The sequence below is a fragment of the Myotis brandtii genome, unplaced genomic scaffold, assembly GCF_000412655.1.
Source record: "Myotis brandtii unplaced genomic scaffold, ASM41265v1 scaffold163, whole genome shotgun sequence".
Taxonomy (NCBI): domain Eukaryota; kingdom Metazoa; phylum Chordata; class Mammalia; order Chiroptera; family Vespertilionidae; genus Myotis; species Myotis brandtii.
The window spans coordinates 682,686-702,050 of record NW_005355962.1 but is presented as its reverse complement, the minus strand read 5'-3'; the positions used below and the strand labels follow the sequence as shown (position 1 = coordinate 702,050).

Here is a 19,365-nt window from a genome sequence, read left to right as displayed (position 1 = left end):
AAATGTTTCTATTTTTATTATGAATTTATTTTTTTATTTTTAGTAACTCTCACAATGCTTGCTTCAAAGTATGTGTCAAATAAATACATAAAAGAATCCAGCATATATTAGCTTATTCTCTTTATTATTTTTCAACTTTAAAAAATTTCTATTGAGAAGCATGTACAGACTGTTCAATCTCAGAGGGAAGGTAGGCTGGAAGAGGTTAATGGGGGGAAAAGGAGGACCTATGTAATTCTTTCAACAATAAAGATTTTTTTAATTAAAAAATTAAAAATTTTCTATTGATTTCAGTGATGAACAAAAAATTGGAAAAATTCCTAGGGAAGTTCCCCTCCTAATGCTTTCATAAAGTTATGCTTCAATTTTCTTAATTGAAATCTATAAAATTAATCAGAAATATAAGAATCACTACTTAATATGCACAGGGCACATCTTTTGAACAGGAACCATATTTTTCTCTATATTAAGTACAAAATAAACTGCAGTCATAAAACATTAAAAATACAGTTGCTATGGGAAACTGATTATACAAATTTAATTAAATTTTAAGCATCATTTAAATTAATTGATTTAATCTTAATAAAATTCACTGAGTCACTAGTGACTAATAAACTGAACTCAAATGACTCATATTCAGGAAGAAATGTTTAGCTTCATATTTTAAAATGTTAATTAAACTAAAGTAATGTTAGTCAAATGTTTTTAGGTATTGGGGTCTCTGGAGCTCAGTGCTTTTTGCTAACCATCTCAAACGCTGATGAAGCTTCGAAACTATTAAATAAATACCTTTTTGCAAAATCAGACTCCTTCTTAAACAAGACCTTATTATACACAGAGTGGGACAAAAGTGGTTTACAGTTGTTAGTATGGAAAATAATACAATAATTTATAAATAATAATACAAGAATAACTGTTTTGAGTACTCACAACTGTAAACCTCCTGTGCCCCACCCTGTAAACTGAGAAAAACTGTGGGTAGGGATGGGGAAGAATGAACTATTATTTGAATTTAGTAGCATGACTCAGTTCAGGTTACACCTCTGAAGAATAGTTTGAGAAGCACTGGAGAGCTAAAACAGCCACATTTATAGGTGCAAGTTAAATAAGATCTTTTAATACCTTTGTAACATAAAAAAAATACCAGCACCATCAAATGACCTCCTCAAACATCAACTATTTCTGCCTTTAGAAAACACAGATTTGGTTCCACTGAATACCAGGTTCGATTGAATAGCAATCTAGAGTCCCCAGCACCTAAAAATAGCGGGACTCCTGTACTGACACACCACATTCTTGCTTACTGACGTCATCCAGTTAGGCCTGCACAGAACTAATGGAGCATCAAGCATTGTCAGCTACCACTGAAGATCCACCTTCATTCACCCTGATTTCCCCAACTTCTCAAATCCTCACTGATCTCTGATTTTCTGAACCACGGGGGCTCCCTTCCCAGAAGACCATTACACAACCTGTTTGGTTTGGTAATCGCGTGTATCTCCCCGCTCTGCCCAATCCACATGCGAGAATGAGATTCTTTCTTTCCTATGCCAAACAAACAAGCACGGTGCTGGGCAAAGAACTCAACAAATATTTGACCAGCTCCTAACTGACCCCCTGACATCTGTGAGATTTCTGAGCTGTTATTCAACGCTTCTTTCTTGTGAATAGCTCCTTCAATGGAATAAGTAGTACACTGTGCCTTACAAAACTTACATGCCTTCCAGTTTATTTTTAACTCTTAACAAGGCAGGTGTGTCATGGTCTTCAGAGGAGAAAATGTGCAGTGACAGGAAGTCAGCCTGACACCTTCAGCAAACCAAGACCTCAGGGCAGTGGCGTTCTGAAAGGGACCACAGAGGAGGCAGGAAGGAGCACAAACCATCAGGCCCACTTCTTTCAGGAAAGAACACTTCGCTCAGGAAAACTAGAGCTAATCGCACTTTCGCTCCTTCTATCTTCCTTTCTTTTCAAAATGTGTTAAAAGGTATCCACCTGCCTACCTGCCTGCTTTCTATTGTAAATTTTTATGACAAATCCCAGTTTGTACACATTTTTCACTTTTTAAAATTGAATGTCTCACAAAATTTTTAAAAATAAGTCTCCGAAAAGTAAATCTATATATTCAAATTGCAAACCCAATTCTTGCAACACAAAAGAGGCTCAGAAAAGTAAAGCCAGAAATCACATCTCTTCGCTTACCGTATTTAGGGGAAAACGTGAAGTAGTTCAGATGACAAATATTATAGGCTTTAATACTGACATCTTTCCAGATGCCCTGGGTCGGAAAGGAAGGCCCCCAGTCCCAACTAAAGGAACACTGCTCCTGTAATTTCATGGGGAAAAAAGGAGATAAATTCTGATTACCATGAAACTTAAACATTTTAAACATTTAAAAAAAAAACTTTCCTTTTAAAATATTATAAGTAAAAAAGGTAAAAAAATATTATAAAAGTAAAAATGTTTGCTAGAGCTGCCATAACAAAATAGCATAGATTGGATGGCTTAAACAACAGAAATTTATTTTCTTACTAGAGGCCCAGTGCACAAATTCGTGCATGGGTGGGGTCCGGCTGGCCCGGCCCCAATTGGGCCCAATCAGGGCCGGGCTGGCTGGGGGGAGGGACCACAGGCTATTGGCCAGCGGGCCCCACCCTGGTGGTGGGGGCCGATCTGGGGTGGGGCTGGCCAGGGGGAGGGGCTTTGGGCCCATCAGGAGCAAGGCTGGCTGGGGGAAAGGGGCTGCAGGAGGTTGGCAGGCCAGTCCCACCCCCTATTGAGATGTTTACAGCCCTGGTCCACAGCTCAACTGTAACCCCATGAGTGACCTTGGGCCACAGACACCCAGCTAAGCCACACATTCCTGACAAAAACTGTGACAATAAATGCTACTTTAAGCTGATAACTTTTGGCATTATTGATTCCATAGAAATAGATAACTAATATATCAACTAGTTAAATTTTGCAGAAATGTTCTAAGAACATAAAACTTAATTATGTACATTTGGTCTCCAAAAACATATTACATTGAGACAACAGAAGAGTTGCTTTTTAGACTTCTCAAAAATATCTCTTAATTTACCATTGTATTTAAATGGAATAATTATAGAGAATATTATATTCAAATGTAATAACTACAGAGAATATTGTATTTAATTGGAATAACTATAAAGAATGAAGAAACACATTGGAAGATTACAATATTTATAAATAGGTTTAAGAAACTCTAGCTAGACTTGCCAACCCCTATTTTCCACTAGTATGAATTCAGAAATACTTGTTTCTGAACTCACAGCCCAAAAACAATCAGTTCACTGGCACAGGTGGCCACTCTTATCCAGCCTGGCTAGCTGTCTCTCCCTTCAGACACATTTTCATTTCCATGTTAATTTACAAAGGGTCAAATTCAAAAGCAGGAGATGGTTCCCTTAAAATAAATCCCTTTTCAAGCACAATTTTTCTAATTTATACTTCTTTTTACTAATTATTATTTCTTTTTATTATTGTTGTTATTGATAATATTACAGATATCTCCCATTTTCCCTCCCTTTCCCACCTCTTCCCAGCCCCTCCAGGTCTTCACTACCCTGTTGCCATGCATATAAGTATATAAGGTCTTTGGTTTATCTCTTCTTGTCCCCCAAATCCCACATCGAGGTATGTCAGTCTGTTCCTTGCTTCAGGTCGTATTTTGTTGGTCAATTCATTTTGTTCACTAGATTCCACAAATAAGTAAGATCATGTGATATTTGTCTTTCTCGGATTGGCTTATTTCACTTAGCATAATACTTTCCAGGTCCATCCAGGCTGTGCCAAAGGGTAAGAGGTCCCTCTTTTTTTTACAGCTGCATAGTATTCCATAGTGTAAACGTCCCACAGCTTTTTTATCTGTTCATCTACTGATGGGCACTTGGGCTGTTTCCAAATTTTAGCTATTGTAAATAATGCTGCTATGAACATAGGGGTGCATAGATTCTTTCTGATTAGTGTTTTGGGGTTTTTAGTGTATATTACCAGAAGTAGAATCACTAAGTTAAACAGAAGTTCTATTTTTAATTTTTTGAGGAAATGCCATACTGTTTTCCATAGTGGTTGCACCAATCTGCATTCCCACCAGAAGTGAACTAGTACTAATTTCTATTTCTAATTTTGAAAGAAAAAATTATTTTCAAAAGGCAGTTAATTACAATGTGTGAGACATTGAGTTCGGCTTTTAGAAAGGAACAAGCCCCAGAGGAAGTATTAAGATCTTCCTGAACACAGCATTTGTAGAACACAGCCTGAGGATTTGGCCAAACTGTTCCCATTTCAGTATTATTTGCTAAGTGCTTCATTTATCAGAGACAGAAATCAATTTGTTTCCATGTCAGGGAAAAACAAAGAATTAAAACCACTTCATAACATTCCTATCTGTTTAAATTCACCGCATAAATATCAGATTCTCATGTTCAGAATGAAACCCATCTCGGGGATATTTATTGGAGAGTTTGTAAATTCAGATGTGTAATTTTTTATTAGGAATAGGGAGAAAGAGGAGGGCAAAAATATTCAACAGCTTCTAAGGCAGACTATTTTCCCCACTAAGGGCTACAAATCACTTATACTCATACAACCTCTCCAAATAAAAGTTATTACTTATTCAAAAATATTTGTAAAGTGCTTTCTATGTGTTAGGCTGGGAGTACATCAACGTACAAATCAGACACAGTCCTTGTGCTTATAGTGTTCACAGTACCGCAGGAAATTCAGGCACTGAATAAATAATCACAAATACAAAGGAAGCAGACAGGGAACAAGTGGGGGGAGGAGATATCAAGACAAGATTTCCTGAATAATAGCGACTTTTATATGGAGACTTGAAGGGTGGGTCCCACTTGTCCAGTGTGCTGAGAGGAGAGGGAAGTGAGGCATCCCCTTCAAAAGTAACAACATGTGCAAGAGAGTGTGGTGCCTTCAGGAAATGAAGAGAGAACAATGGAAGAGGTGGGAGAAGACTGGAAAAGTGGTGGTGGGCTCTAGACTTTAGCCTAAAGGCAATGAGAAAAGGTTGGAGAGTTTTTCTGTTGTTGGAGAGTTGTTGTTGTTTTTAATCCTTACAAGAGGATATATTGAGAGAGAGAGAGAGAGAGAGAGAGAGAGAAACATGGATGTAAGAGATAAACGTTGATTGGCTCCTCCCATACACGCCTCCGCCGGGAATTGAACCTGCAAACTTTTGGTGTGCAGGTGACACTCCAACCAAATGAGCCACCTGCCCAGGGCTAGAAAACAGTTGAAGAGTTTTAAGAAGGAAAGTGCTGTAATTTTTGTCTGAAAAGAACATTCTGGCTGATGTGTGGGAAATTAACTGGAGGAAGGCGAATGAGGTTGTAGGGAGACGAGTCAGGTGACCGGGCAATATTTCATACAAGAAATGATGACAGACTGAACTCAAGCATGGCAGTAGAAATGGAGCGTGGGCAGATCGAGAGCCACTGAAGAGTTTTAAGTAACATTCACATCATCAAAAGGACTTAGTCGTGGACTGAAAGAGGGGGGAAATGAGAGGGAGGTATCAAAAAATAACTCCTAGGTTTCTGGCCTGAGCAGCTGTCCTGTACGGTATTCCATTCAGCAAGACAGGGCGCCGTGGGAGAGGGGTTTAGATCTCCAGGGCAGTGTTGGGCACACTGAGCCTTCGGTCCGTGTGAATCAGCCAAGTGAAGATGCCAAATAGGCAGCTGAATATCGGGTCTGGAATTAAAGAGAGGTCCAGACTGAAATACAATATTAAGAGTCACTGGAGCCTGGCCAGTGTGGCTCAGTGGTTGAGCGTCAACCTATGAACTAGGAGGTCATGGTTTGATTCCCAGTCAGGGCACATGCCTGGGTTGCAGGCTCGATCCCCAGTGTGGAGAGTGCAGGAGGCAGCAGATCAATGCTCTCTCATCATTGTATTTCTATCTCTCTCCCTGACCTGGTCTCCAACTCAGGCCTCTTCCTACTGGATCAGGTCAACCTAGCCAGAAACACCAAGATGCAACTCATTTGCGGGCAAGTTTGCCCCAAGTTTAGTTCCACACACTATGAGAGCAGAAACCTGGGTCTGATTCCTGATACCAGTGACGAAGGATTTTGTTCTATCTAGTTAACTTGAAAGCGTGGTTTAAATGCCACAAAGTGACCAGGGAGTATAGGGAAACTCCTACATGGATATAGTAGAGCATATATACACCTTACCGACGACCCGAAAAGTAAACTTTTCACATTAGGATCCAGGAAGTCTTCATTTTGAGAGAAGGTGAAAGATGGAAAAGGAGAGGGGCAAGAGCAACCTCTAGTATTAAAACTGCTGTGCCATTTGAAGCCAAAGGCAAAAAACAAAAGCTGATGGTTAAGCAGAAGTGTAAGTACACAAGTGTTCCATGGGATGCCTGGCTGCTCGGGCACACACTGTCCAGTTACAGCCATGTGAACACATGGCTATCGACACAAATCTGGGTAGGCTGAGTCAAACAGATGGGGGTATAATTTTGACCTTAGTGCTTATCTTAAGGAAATGGGACTGAATGGTCCGTCTATCCAGCCTACAGAGAGCTGCTTAACATAACTAATCAGAATTTACTAACTGAGGTTCTGGTCAACAAGCCGTTGAAAAAATACGCTTAGTATCTTCACACTGAAACCAGTTATTACATTTGTTGTTCAAATTAAATGCTACTTCATCAAAACACTTAAAATAGAATTCTCAGGGAATGCAGTAATCCCATTTCTGGGTATATATAAAAAAAAATTGAAAGCAGGGTCTCAAAAGAGATATTTGTATATCTGCACATAGCAACATTATTCAAAATACTCAACAGTGGAAGCAATGTCCATGTACAGATGACTGAATAAACAAATTGTGGTCCATACACACAATGGAATATTATCATGCTTTAAAAAGGAAGGAAATTCTGACATGTGCTACAACATGGATGAACCTTGAGAACATGATGGTAAGTGAAATAAGGCAGTCATAACACAAATACTGTATGGTTCCACTTATATGAGATACCTAGAGGAGTCAAACTCACAGAAACACAAAGAATGGTGGGAGTCAGGGGCTGGGAGAAGGGGGAAATGAGCTATTTTTGAATGAGTATAGAGTTTCAGTTTTGTCTCATGAAACAAGTTCTGGAGATTGATTTCAAAACAGTGCGGATATGCTTTGTACACAAAAAAATTGTTAAGATGGTAAATTTTATGTTATATGTATTTTACCACAATTAAAATAATTTTTAAAAATAAAAAGCTAAATATCACATAGAATACTAATCCAACCATAAACTAGAATCAATCCAAGTCATCTAGACTAACATCAGACTCAGACAAAAATCCTCTTACGGCTTTTGTTATCTTTTTTATATTTTACAGAGGCCAGGTGCACGAATTCGTGCACCAGTGGGGTCCCTCAGCCTGACCTGTGGGATTGGGCCGAAAACTGCTCTCTGACATCCCCTGATGGGTCCCAGATTGCAAGAGGGCGAAGGCCAGGCCGAGGGATCCCACCGGTGCACGACTGGGGCCAGAGAGGGATGGGGGAGGTTGGCCAGCCAGGAAGGGACCTTGGGAGGGCTCCAGGGAGTGTTCTGCCAGCCTGTTTCACTCAGTCCCGATGGGCCGGACCCCAGCAGCAAGCTAACCTACTGGTCAGAGCATCTGCCCCCTGGTGATCAGTGCATATCATAGCAAGCAGTTGATTGGCCTTAGCATATCATTAGCATATTATGCTTTGATTGGTTGAATGGCTGACCAGAGGACAGGACACTTAGCATATTAGGCTTTTATTATATAGGATTAGAACCTACCAGTAAAATACAAGAACATGTCAACAAATATATTAATGTAACAAGAATCACTAATAAATATGAACGTTAGTCTGGTGAAGAGTTTGATAAATCTAAATGCTGAAAAATAATTTGTAAAGTTACATTACCAGTCACCTATTTGACTTCTTTTTCTGATGTTACCTAAGTTCTGAAGCATGCTTCAAGAAAAAAAACTGACAAAGACAAAAATTCTCCACAAAAAATTCATATACTCTTTTGGTTCTTTTTTTTTTTTTTTTTTAATCCCACGAAGGGGGCAAGAGAGGTTAAGGTTAAGTCTCCCATCCATTTGCAAGACCATTACCTTTCGAATAAAGTTGACATGGCATTCTCCCTTCTGTACACTGGGAGGGCAGTCTGGGGGCACCTCGTAGAGAATGTGATCCCTGCTCTGCTGGGCCGCATACAGCACTGGTGACTGGAAACGCAGCTCAAGGGAGTTTAGGGCTTTGACCACATGGGTAACATCAAAATTCTGAATTAAAAGGAAAGAGCAAATGTGGAAGAAGCCTCATGTGTAACGTTTTAGATATAGGCATATACAAGATGGAAGAAGAGATGCAACTGAAATCTTTAGAGTGATCCTTCCTGAAGGAAAAGCACTTTTCCAAAATAGTATATCTAAGTGGCCGGCTTTTAGCTATAACTGAGTACATCCTCCTGCCTGAACGTGGATTTCTAGGTTTCTCCTTCTGTTTTTACTGACAGATGATAGTCCTAGTAAACAGAGCACGTAGAACATATATTTAGCTCTGTAATGTGTGCTCTGGCTATTTACATATGGCCTTGAACTGCCAAGGATTTCCTAGACGCTTCATGACAACCTGACTCTTTGCTATAAATAGCATGTATTTCTAAGTCATAACTTATTTTTGTTTTAGAAAGTCTACCCTTGAAAGGGAAGAGAGATCAAAATATGATCTCATAGTGCCATTATTCCAGATAGGAAGGAACATTTTCTTTTAGAATGGTGTGTCAATTTTCATTTCCCATGAAACTCTGGATCATCGAGTAATGGAGAGGGAAGAGCATTTGTTGAATACTTCCCATGTGTCAAGCACTGTGCCCATCATTTTATACTGTGAGCTTACTAAGTCCTCACAGTAACTCCATAGGGTTTGCAGTGTTTTCATCATTCTACAAATATGTCAACTGAGAAATAAAGTAACGTATGCAAAGCTTGTACCAGCCTGCATGGGCAAATATACTAGTACACTTAGCTTTCTCTACTTACAATAACAATGAACAAACACATATAAGTGGGAGTTTTTTGCCTGATGTTATTTTGTACTTACATATTTTCTGAACATGTTGTTTGTTTTCCCAATAAGAACATTATTGAGCAGGACCTTTGAAACTGTATCAACGCCCTCAAAAATCAAATTTACTTTTTGCCATTGGCTGAAAAAAAAAAAAGAAACGATTTTGGAAACAGGATGTATAAAACATTAACTTAGATAAGTCCTTTTTTATTAGTTAAGAACTAAAGGAATAAATATTTCACAGAAAATATACATCCTTAATAATCAGTTTCCAATGAAATTTTCAGAAGTATTAGTTTAATACATTTTTATATTGAGTGATCCTTATCTTTCTTCATAATATTTCAATCACCATAAAACCATGAGAACAACTTACAATCTCCAAATTCACTAACTTTTTTTCTAGAAAACTTCACAAAGTTCTTTTAAAAACCAAATTAAATAACAGACACAAAACGTTTTTCACAAACTCTTAAATTCACTGACACTATCTAAGAGAACACATTAACCAACTAACGAGTATCTATGAGTGAATATCATGTGATCAGCACTCTGCTAAGCCTCACAGGAAACTCAAACAGTCTCTAAATTTAAGAAGACTGTGGTCTGGTTGGCATTCAAGCCTAAAAACAAAGAGAAAACTTTGTGTCTCCTACTTTGTAGTATAGTCTTGTTGGGCAGACAACGGTCCTTTTAGAGTTGATGTTATAAGGAAAGACTTTAAGAAGGAAACAAGAACTTAAAGAAGAATAGAATAAATAAACTGTGGTATATCCACTCAACAAAATCTAATTTGACAAATAAAAGAAACAAAGTACAGCAGGTCCTTGAAGAATGCTGTTCTATGTCATTTCTTTATAACATTGAGGGGGGAAAAGCCAATTCCGTCTGAGCCACCGTCTGTGCAGAGTGTGCGTGTCCTCCCCGAGTCTGTGTGGGTTTTCTCTGGGGACTCTGGCTTCCTCCCACTTCCCGAAGATGAACTGGTGTGTCTAGACTGTCCCAGTGTGAGGTCCCGCTTGCATCCTGAGCTGCCTCGAGAGGGACCCTGAACTGAAATTAGTGGTTTGGAAAAATCATGATCTTATTTGTGCTTATTTATCTTTGTTAAATGGATGTAGAGCTCCTATTTACCTCAATGTTTAATAGTAGAAGTGTTTTGGGTCCTCATTTATAAGTTTGGTAATATTTTGTGACAAGGATTATGGCTTAGGAACTTACCTCTTATTTATATCAATTCGCCTATGGTAAAACTGGCCTTGTTATATGTAAGCTTCTCTTTCAAGAATGTTAAGTGAGGACTTACTGTACTTGTGAATGTGGTAACACAGATGATCTGTGAGAACATTATCATGGTAAGTGAAAGAAGCTAGGCACAAAGGACCACCTGTGGTATAACCCCATTTATATGAGATTTCCAGAAAAGACCTATAAAAGGGACTGAAGAATTTTTTTTATTTAGCAATAACAGTGATAGACATAATTGGGTTACATTCTGCTTCATAGAACATTACTGAAAACTAGAACATGCTTTTCCTCATGGCCTCATGACATAATATGACACCAATGCAATAGTCTCAATGGCTAGTTAATACCACACTCAACAAATGCTGTATTTCTGATCCTACTTGACAATATTATACTAGAGGCCCAGTGCACGAAATTCATGCATGGGGGAGGGGGGTCCCTCAGCCTGGCCTGCACCCTCTCCAATCCAGGACCCCTCGGGGGATGTCCGGCTGTCAGGATCAGGCCTAAACTTGCAGTCGGACATCCCTCTCGCAATCCGAGACTGCTGGCTCCTAACTGCTCACCTGCCTGCCTGCCTGATCTCCCCTAACCACCTCTGCCTGCCTACCTGATAGCCCATAACTGCTCTCCTGCCAGCCTGATCACCCCTAACTGCTCTCCTGCTGGCCTGATCACCTCTGCCTTGGCCCCTGGGACCCAGGCTTCCCTGGCTCTGGCTGGCCACAGGCACCTGGGACCCAGGCTGGCCACAGCTGCAGGCTCCCAGGACCGCGGGCAGCTTCTCCCGGGCCCGGCTTTGTCAGGAAGGACGTCTGGAAGGACGTCCAGAAGACATCTGGTCTAATTAGCATATTACCTTTTTATTAGTATAGACTAGAGGCCCAGTGCATGAAAATTCATGCACGGGGGGGGGGGGGGTCCCTCAGCCCGGCCTGCCCCCTCTCACAGTCCGGGAGCCCTCAGGGGATGTCCTACTGACTGAGGGGAGCAACTGGCTGATCAGGGAAGGCACCTGCCCCCATCACCCCCTTGCTGCTGCTGCCCCTGGCCTCGCTCTACTAGAAGCAACCCCGCCGATCAGGGGAAGGCGATGCCCCCATCACGCCTCTGCTGCTGCCACTGCCAGCCGCCATGGCTGCCTGAGCCTTGGCCCTCGCAGCCACCACGGCTTGCCTGAGCCTTGGGCTGGCCCTGGCAGCAGCAGCCGCCATCCGCGGCTTCCCTGAGCCTCAGGCAGCCACTGCAGCTTTGTCTGGAAGGATGTCCAGAAGGACGTCCGGAAGACATCTGCTCTATTTAGCATATTACCCTTTTATTAGTATAGATATGCTCTATTGATTACTGTGACCAGGGAGGGGAAATGCAGGTAAGAGAATTGACCAGGTCTAGGTGACTTCATTATAACCACAGGAAAAATGACTAAGACAATTTCTTTTTCTTTTTCTTTTCTGTTAACCCTCACCCAAGGATATTTTTCCATTGATTTTTAGGGAGGGTAGAAGAGAGAGGCAAAGACAGAGAGAAACATCCTGGTGAGAGAAACACATTGATTGGTTGCCTCCTGCAGGAGCCCCGACCAGGGCCCAGACTGGGGAGGAGCCTGCAACCAAGGTACATCCCCTTGACTGGAATTGAACCCGGGACCCTTTGCTCCACAGGCTGATGCTCTATCCACTGAGCCAAACTGGCTGGGGTGATTAGGACATAATTTCATAACTCACGATCCGTGGCACCATCCTCATCTATAAATCAAAATATAATCATATATTCACTTTTATAGTACAAGGCTTTAGTCAAATAACTCTCCAATACACAACCTAAAAAGCAAGAGATTAGCCTGGCCAGAGTGGGGTGGCTGAATGTCGACTATGAACCAGGAGGTCTCCGTTCGATTCCTGGTCAGGGCACATGCCTGGGTTTCGGGCTTGGATTGCAGGCTCTGTCCCTAGTAGGGGGTGTGCAGGAGGCAGCTGATCAATGATTCTCTCTCATCATTGATATTTCTATCTCTCTCTCCCTCTCCCTTCCTCTCTGAAATCAATAAAAATATATTTTTTTAAAAAACAAGAAATTATTGCAGAGACAGGGAAAGAAAAATAAATAAATACATAAAGATTAGATATAGATATAGATATAGACATACACACATACATACCTAATGTCAAAAGGGATTTGAAATTCCTTGCTATAGGTCCAGTTATCCAAGGAGATCCATCTGTAGTTAAGGTCATTAAATCTGTAGTAAGGATCCTGTTGATAAAAATTATGGTAGATGATTAAATATGCAAAAATAAATTAATTAAACATAAAATAAATTATTAACAATAGCTACTTATCACATAAAAATGAATGAACTCTTGGCTTAGGAGTACAAGCATTTCACATGCCAGCAAATCTCATCCTCAAGGCTAAAGTTCCATTCATTTAAGAAACAAAGTGAACACGGCAGCCTAGTTGGTTTGGCTCAGTGGATAGAATGTTGGCCTGCGGACTGAAGGGTCCCAGGTTCGATTCCGGTCTAGGGCACAAGCCCAGGTTGCGGGTTCGGTCCCCAGTGGGGGACATGCAGGAGGGAGCTGATCAATGATTCTCTCTCATCAGTGATGTTTCTATTTCTCCCTCTCCCTTCCTCTCTGAAGTCAATAAAAATATATTTTAAAAAAAAAGTGAACATGGCATTCACATACTCAAAGTACTAAAATGCGTGTGTTTTTTTAGTTCAATAAAATATCTGAAACGAAAGAGCTCTGAAATATAAATGATATAGTTTCTTTATCAAACAACAAGTGCGGAGATTAAGATTGGCTTCCCTTGTTAAAACCAAACTCAGAACCGCCAAGGGATTAGCACTAAATGAAAGACAGACCTTCTGATGTGCAGCCATCACTCCCTCCCTGCCCTGTGGGTCTCTCCTTGCCTATTGCTGCTGCTATCTCAGCTGGCCTCCGGGGCAGATGTTTCTCCTCCACTGCCCGAATGTCAGCAAAACTCCCACTCCTTGGATTCACTTAGCATTTCCAAAGTTGTTTTTCACTCAGCTTTGCTAAATGAGCACAAGAAGGGTCTCTATAGAGAATACACAGGAAGCACAGATACCATCAAACTTCAGGTTTCCTGGACTATCCCAGACCAGGTCAGCCACCCACAGGCCAAATGCAGCTCACTACCTGTTTCCGTGTGGCCAGCAAAGTAAGAATGGACATGTGTCAACAAAATAAAGTCTTAGGAGAACAGCCATGCCCATTCCTTTACCAAGTGTATATGGCAGCTCTCGTGCTACAATGACATGGCCCAGGAAGCCTAATCCCTTGCCCTTTACTGAAAATGGCTGCCAACCTCTGCCCAGGTGACCAGTCTGCTGGGTGTTCATGATGCTGTTCTAACGGAGGGTCCAGCCCCGCGTCCTCCCTTTCAACATCCTTAGGTCTTCTTCTCCTACTCATTTCCGCCCTTTACCTCCCAGGTGAGGGCGCCCGGACAGGAGGCAGAACAGAAAGTGGTTAGCAGAGCTTTTCGGTGCATCTTCTATGAACATCCCCACAACTGCACAGAGGAAAACAGTGCGGACCGGAGGGCTTCTCCCCCCGACTGGGGCAGGCCCAGGGGGATTTCCTCAGGGACTGCAAGAAAGAGACGGAAAAGCCGACTTTGTCAGGCTCCACAGAGGTAAGGGCTGGACGACCAGGTTAGGTCGGCAAAGGCCAGCTGGGCACAGAGCCCAAACCTGTAAGAGACACCTCATCGCTGGGTGTGTATGGAGGTGGAAAGAAAGGTACCTGCCAGAAAGTGCTCCTGACCGGAAGATATATTTTGATAAGCTACTAGGGGAGGGGGTGATTGATGAGATTTATTAACAACCAGGAATCACCAAACTGATACATTTTTTAATGTTTTAAAAATATGTTTTTATTTATTTCAGAGAGAGGACAGGAAAGAGAGAGATAGAAACATCAATAATGAGAGAGAATCATTGCTCGGCTGCCTTTCGCACACCCGCTACTGGGGATTGAGCCCAAAACCCGGACCAGGAATCAAACAGAAACCTCCTGGTTCATGGATCAGCGCTCAACCACTGAGCCACACTGGCCGGGCCAAACTGACATTTAAGGTCTGGTTTTGTTCTGCTAAATGAGGTGTACCAGAGCCAGCCAACTTGTTTCCTTTTCTGCTTTTCCTCACACACAGGACTTAGCCTCTCCAATGAATAAACACGGAATAAATACTTAAGGACACAGGTTTGAAGAGGCACCTAGTTATTAGCCTACCCATGTGTCTCCACCCAGCCCTATTTATAACTCTACACTATGGACTCGGCCCAATACAGCTAAATATATCATGAGAAAGAAGGTGTGAAGGCTAATGCAGTTGCAACATGTCCACCTGCTAAGCTTTAGGGCTGCTGATGACCTGGCTTTCAGGGCACAAGTCACCTTCCTGTCTCCTGGCTCCTTGAAGGAAGCTGCGTGTTGAGTTCAAGGGGGCCATCTTCTCAAATATATTTTTTCTAGACAGAATTTAGAGGTTAAAATTTTTTTCTTATTTAAAAGAAGCTGATCTGAAAAGGCTACATACTCTTTGAGTCCTACTACATGTCGTTCTGGAAAAGACAAAACTATAAAGACAGTGAAAAGATCAGTGGTTGCCAGGGATTAAAGGGAAGAAAGGGATGAACAGACAGAGCAGAGCAGGAAGTGAAATTACTCTGAATGATGCTGTAGTGGTGGATACATATCATTATACATCTGTCAAAACCCAGAATGTACACCACCAAGAGTGAATGCTAATGTAAACTACAGCCTCTGAGTGATAACGATGCAGCGTCACTGTAGGTTCATTGATAGTAATAAAGGTACCAACCCTGATGGGGATGTTGGTAATGGGAAGGCTGTGCACGTGTGGGAGTAATGGGAACTGTCTTTATTTTCCATTCCATGTTGCTGTGAACCTAAAATTGCTCCAAAAAACTGAAGTCTTTAAATAAAATTCTCTTACTAAGAGAAAATATCTTATTGTCCATAAAGTAAAAGTGGCAGAGGCTTAGATTACATTTTTATAATAACTATTCCGAATGCTGAGCAAAAGCAACCAACTTAATTTGGTTCCAGATTGGTCTGACCTCCTGTGCTCATATTAAAATTCTGAGTCCCATTTAAAGCAAACAGTGGCTCAGTGTTACATCTAATGACCAAGGACCCATGTAAGTCACTGAATTGTTAAGCAAACCCATGAACCCTAAAAACAATAACAGTATCATTTGTTGACCATTTACTGTCAGCCTCCAAGATAGGCACTCACCCACTGTTATTTCCAAAACAAACACCATTTCATAGAAGAAGACACTAAAGCTCCAAAAGGTGAGTGACTTTCCTGAGGTCCCATGACTAAGCAGAAGTACATCCAGTAACGAAACCAACTCAGTCCAACACCAAGGTCTGCATTCTTCCAACTATACTACAGTACCTCACGCCACACAAACTTACCCTTTACACCAGATGCAACAATAGAAGCTGAGAGTTACTGTTACCTCACGCCACACAAACTTACCCTTTACACCAGATGATCGTGCAACAATAGAAGCTGAGAGTTACTGCCTGGGACCCTGTGGGGCAGGTATTATCATCATTCCTTTTATTAAGACTCCAAGGCTCAAAGTCAAATGACAATTATGTGGTAAATTACTGGCTCAGACCCGGAATATCTGGCTCCAGTCCACGTGCCTCATCATTACCTGACACTGCCATCACTGTCCCAAATGTTGTCAACAATTCCAATGTCAGTGCTACCTACCAAGTGGGAACCAGGAGGTAAACAGGCTATGTGGGGCCTGAGCCAGTCATTTATAATTGATATTTACTGCACTTACTATAAATCAACAAACTCTGTGTCACCCAACCATGCAAATGACAGTATACGTCTCGTTTTCTCTAGACCAGCGGTTCTCAACCTGTGGGTCGCGACCCCTTTGGCGGTCGAACGACCCTCTCACAGGGGTCGCCTAAGACCATCCTGCATATCAGATATTTACATTACGATTCATAACAGTAGCAACATTACAGTTATGAAGTAGCAACGAAAATAATTTTATGGTTGGGTCACAACATGAGGAACTGTATTTAAAGGGCCAGAAGGTTGAGAACCACTGCTGGACGCTTCTGAACTACCTCTATCTATATCTGCATATAGACACATAGACTCCTTGACCAGGTATATATATCTCTTTTACTCCCCAATTCTGCTTCAGTCCAATGCCTGCTTCTATCCCAGACATAATTACTTCACTGGAGAAAAGAAGAGTTTATAATCATTTCATGAACATATTGTGTTCTTGAACACAGGCAAAAAATAAATAAACCAAGTTTAAGAAAACACTTATTCAAAAACAAGAAAAATTAAACAATATATTAATTAAGATTCACCGATATTTGGTAAAACCTTAATTTGTAAAAAGCAAGAGAATGATAATTCAGGATATTGGTTACCTTGGAGAGAGGCAGGCGGTGGGACTGGGGGAGGCAAGGTCACTGCAATGGTACTGGGAACGTGCAGGCTCATAAAATGAATAGCAGGCACATGGGTATTCATTTAAATTAGACTTTAAAATCCATAAACACACACATGCATATAACTTTCCATGTACTGACTACTATATAAAAAAAAAGAAAATGTTCATGGGAAGCTAAGGCACTTTCAACTACACAGGGGTATTTATGTTCCTCAGTGTCTCTATTGTCAAATATGAGCTTCAGCTACAAGTCTTACTTCAGAGGATGCACATAGGTAAAAGAGATCTCAAGCTCATGAGTCATCAAAACATTTTAGTGATCTTAATATTTTTTTTCTAAAATGCTTAAACTACTAACTAGTGCTTCCCAAATAACATACCTCTAGGTCAGCGGTTCTCAACCTGTGGGTCGCGACCCCTTTGGGGGTTGAACGACCCTTTCACAGGGGTCGCCTAAGACCATCGGAAAACACATATATAATTACATATTGTTTTTGTGATTAATCACTATGCTTTAATTATGTTCAATTTGTAACAATGAAATTGGGGGTCACCACAACATGAGGAACTGTATTAAAGGACCTCGGCATTAGGAAGGTTGAGAACTACTGCTCTAGGTGAAAAGGGGTTACAATGTAAAGAAATTTCTTATTTTATGACCAATGAGGATTTAAAGGGGGAATTTAAAAGAGGAAACAAGGCATTTTTCTTAGCCCACTCCTAAGTGCCAGAACTCATGAAAGTTTAGGATAGATGCCTGGAGAGAGATCCATGACTGATATGAAAGATCAGAGAAGATCCAATCACACTTGCTCTCAGAGAGGAGAGGCAGGTAAACAGATCCACAGCCATAGTTGCTGTCTCTGAGATGGGGGGTGGGTTGGTAAGAACTCAGTGGGGAGCCCGGCCCAGCTGGCTCAGTTGGTAGGAGCACCTCCAGTACACCAAAGGGTTGTGGTTTGGTTCCTGGTCAGTGCACATGCCTGGAATGCCAGTTTGATCCCTGGTTGGGGCTCATTCGGGAGGCAACCAATCGCTATTTCTCTCTCACATCTATGTTTCTCTCTCTCCCTTCCTCTCTCTAAAATCAATAAATATATCATTGGATGAAGAATAAAAAAACACAAAACCAAACAAAATAAGGGAGGTGGAGCATAGTGGATGGGGGAACAAACAAAATCAGTCATGAATTGATGAAGCCAGGTAATGGGTAAATGGGAGTTCATTTTGCTACTGTTATCATATTTATTTGAAATTCACTATAATAAAATGTTTTAAAAGTATATTCACATGGCAATTGCCTCTTGAATACTCAAAAGGTACCAAAATATACATTTATCCACACAGATGCACATATTTTATTGGAATGTATTGATGAGTGATAAGCTGTACATTAGGGCTTCCAAGGACAGAGTCCTGGTTCCTTGGACAGAGTGATTCAAATTAACTTGTTCATCACATGTGTAGCTACTGTGATATAATCTTATAGTTTATATTTTATAAATTTACACATCTAAAAATATTCTTCTCTGACCATCTGTCCCAATTACATGTGAAGAATTAAGGTACTGATAAAATTTAGAGAAAAGTCCTAAGCATCTGGTACCTACCATTTTTAGCATATGTGTATATTTATATATTTATAACATATTTTCTTCTATATTTAAGATTTTAAGAATACATCTTTATAACAAAATCTATGCAGTTACTAAAAATTATTCTAGATCCATATTTATAAATACATAGATACAGAAAGATGTTCACCATATACTTTGAATGACGAAGTTACTTAACCATCTTAAAGATTTATTTCATTTTTATATTATTGGATTTCTTTGTATATACTTAGAAAAATCTGGAAAGATATACATAAAAAATTTTACAGCGATTACCTCTACTTTATAGTATGTTTTTTTATTGGCTTTCTCCCTTCCTTATATTTTATATTTTTCTGCATCAGTTTTTGTACAATAAGCATTAAACATTTATAATTATTTTTAAAGAATTTACAGAGAAAGAATAAGAAAATAATATCAGTATACAGTGAGGCCTTGACTTACGAGTTTAATTCGTTCGGTGACGGAGCTCGTAACTCAAATTACTCGTATGTCAAATCAAAAAGTGAACGAGTGAGACACGTGATGCTGGGCTGATGTTGTGGCGTTCACTGTGATGTTCGCTGTGCCAACTAGCGGTGGGGTATCTGAAGCTGGCTCTTAACCCGAATTTTAGCTCGCAACTCAAAGCAAAAAATCGGCTGAGAGACAGCTCGTATCTCGAAAAACTCATTAGTCGAGACACTCGTAAGTCAAGGCCCCACTGTATGTGAATTTCATGCATGATAAAAGTAATCTACACTAATAAAAGAGAAACATGGTAATTGGCATATGACCACTACCCTTCCCATTGGCTAATCAGCATATCCTTATGCAAATTAACTGTCAGCCAAGATGGCGGCCGGCAGCCAGGCAGCTGGAAGCGAACATGAGGCTTGCTTGCT

General features: G+C 40.7%; 1 protein-coding gene across 1 annotated transcript in view; it reads right to left on the bottom strand.

Annotated features, from left to right (window-relative positions):
* MANBA (mannosidase, beta A, lysosomal) overlaps positions 1–19,365 on the bottom strand; it is a gene marked incomplete at its 5' end in the record, with an annotated part of 117,379 nt that overhangs the window by 90,846 nt on the left and 7,168 nt on the right. Inside the window, 4 exons of the mRNA XM_005862299.2 lie at positions 2,203–2,326; positions 8,155–8,325; positions 9,146–9,251; positions 12,519–12,613. Of these exons, the coding sequence (XP_005862361.1) occupies positions 2,203–2,326; positions 8,155–8,325; positions 9,146–9,251; positions 12,519–12,613 (496 nt within the window). The remainder of the gene's footprint in view (positions 1–2,202; positions 2,327–8,154; positions 8,326–9,145; positions 9,252–12,518; positions 12,614–19,365) is intronic.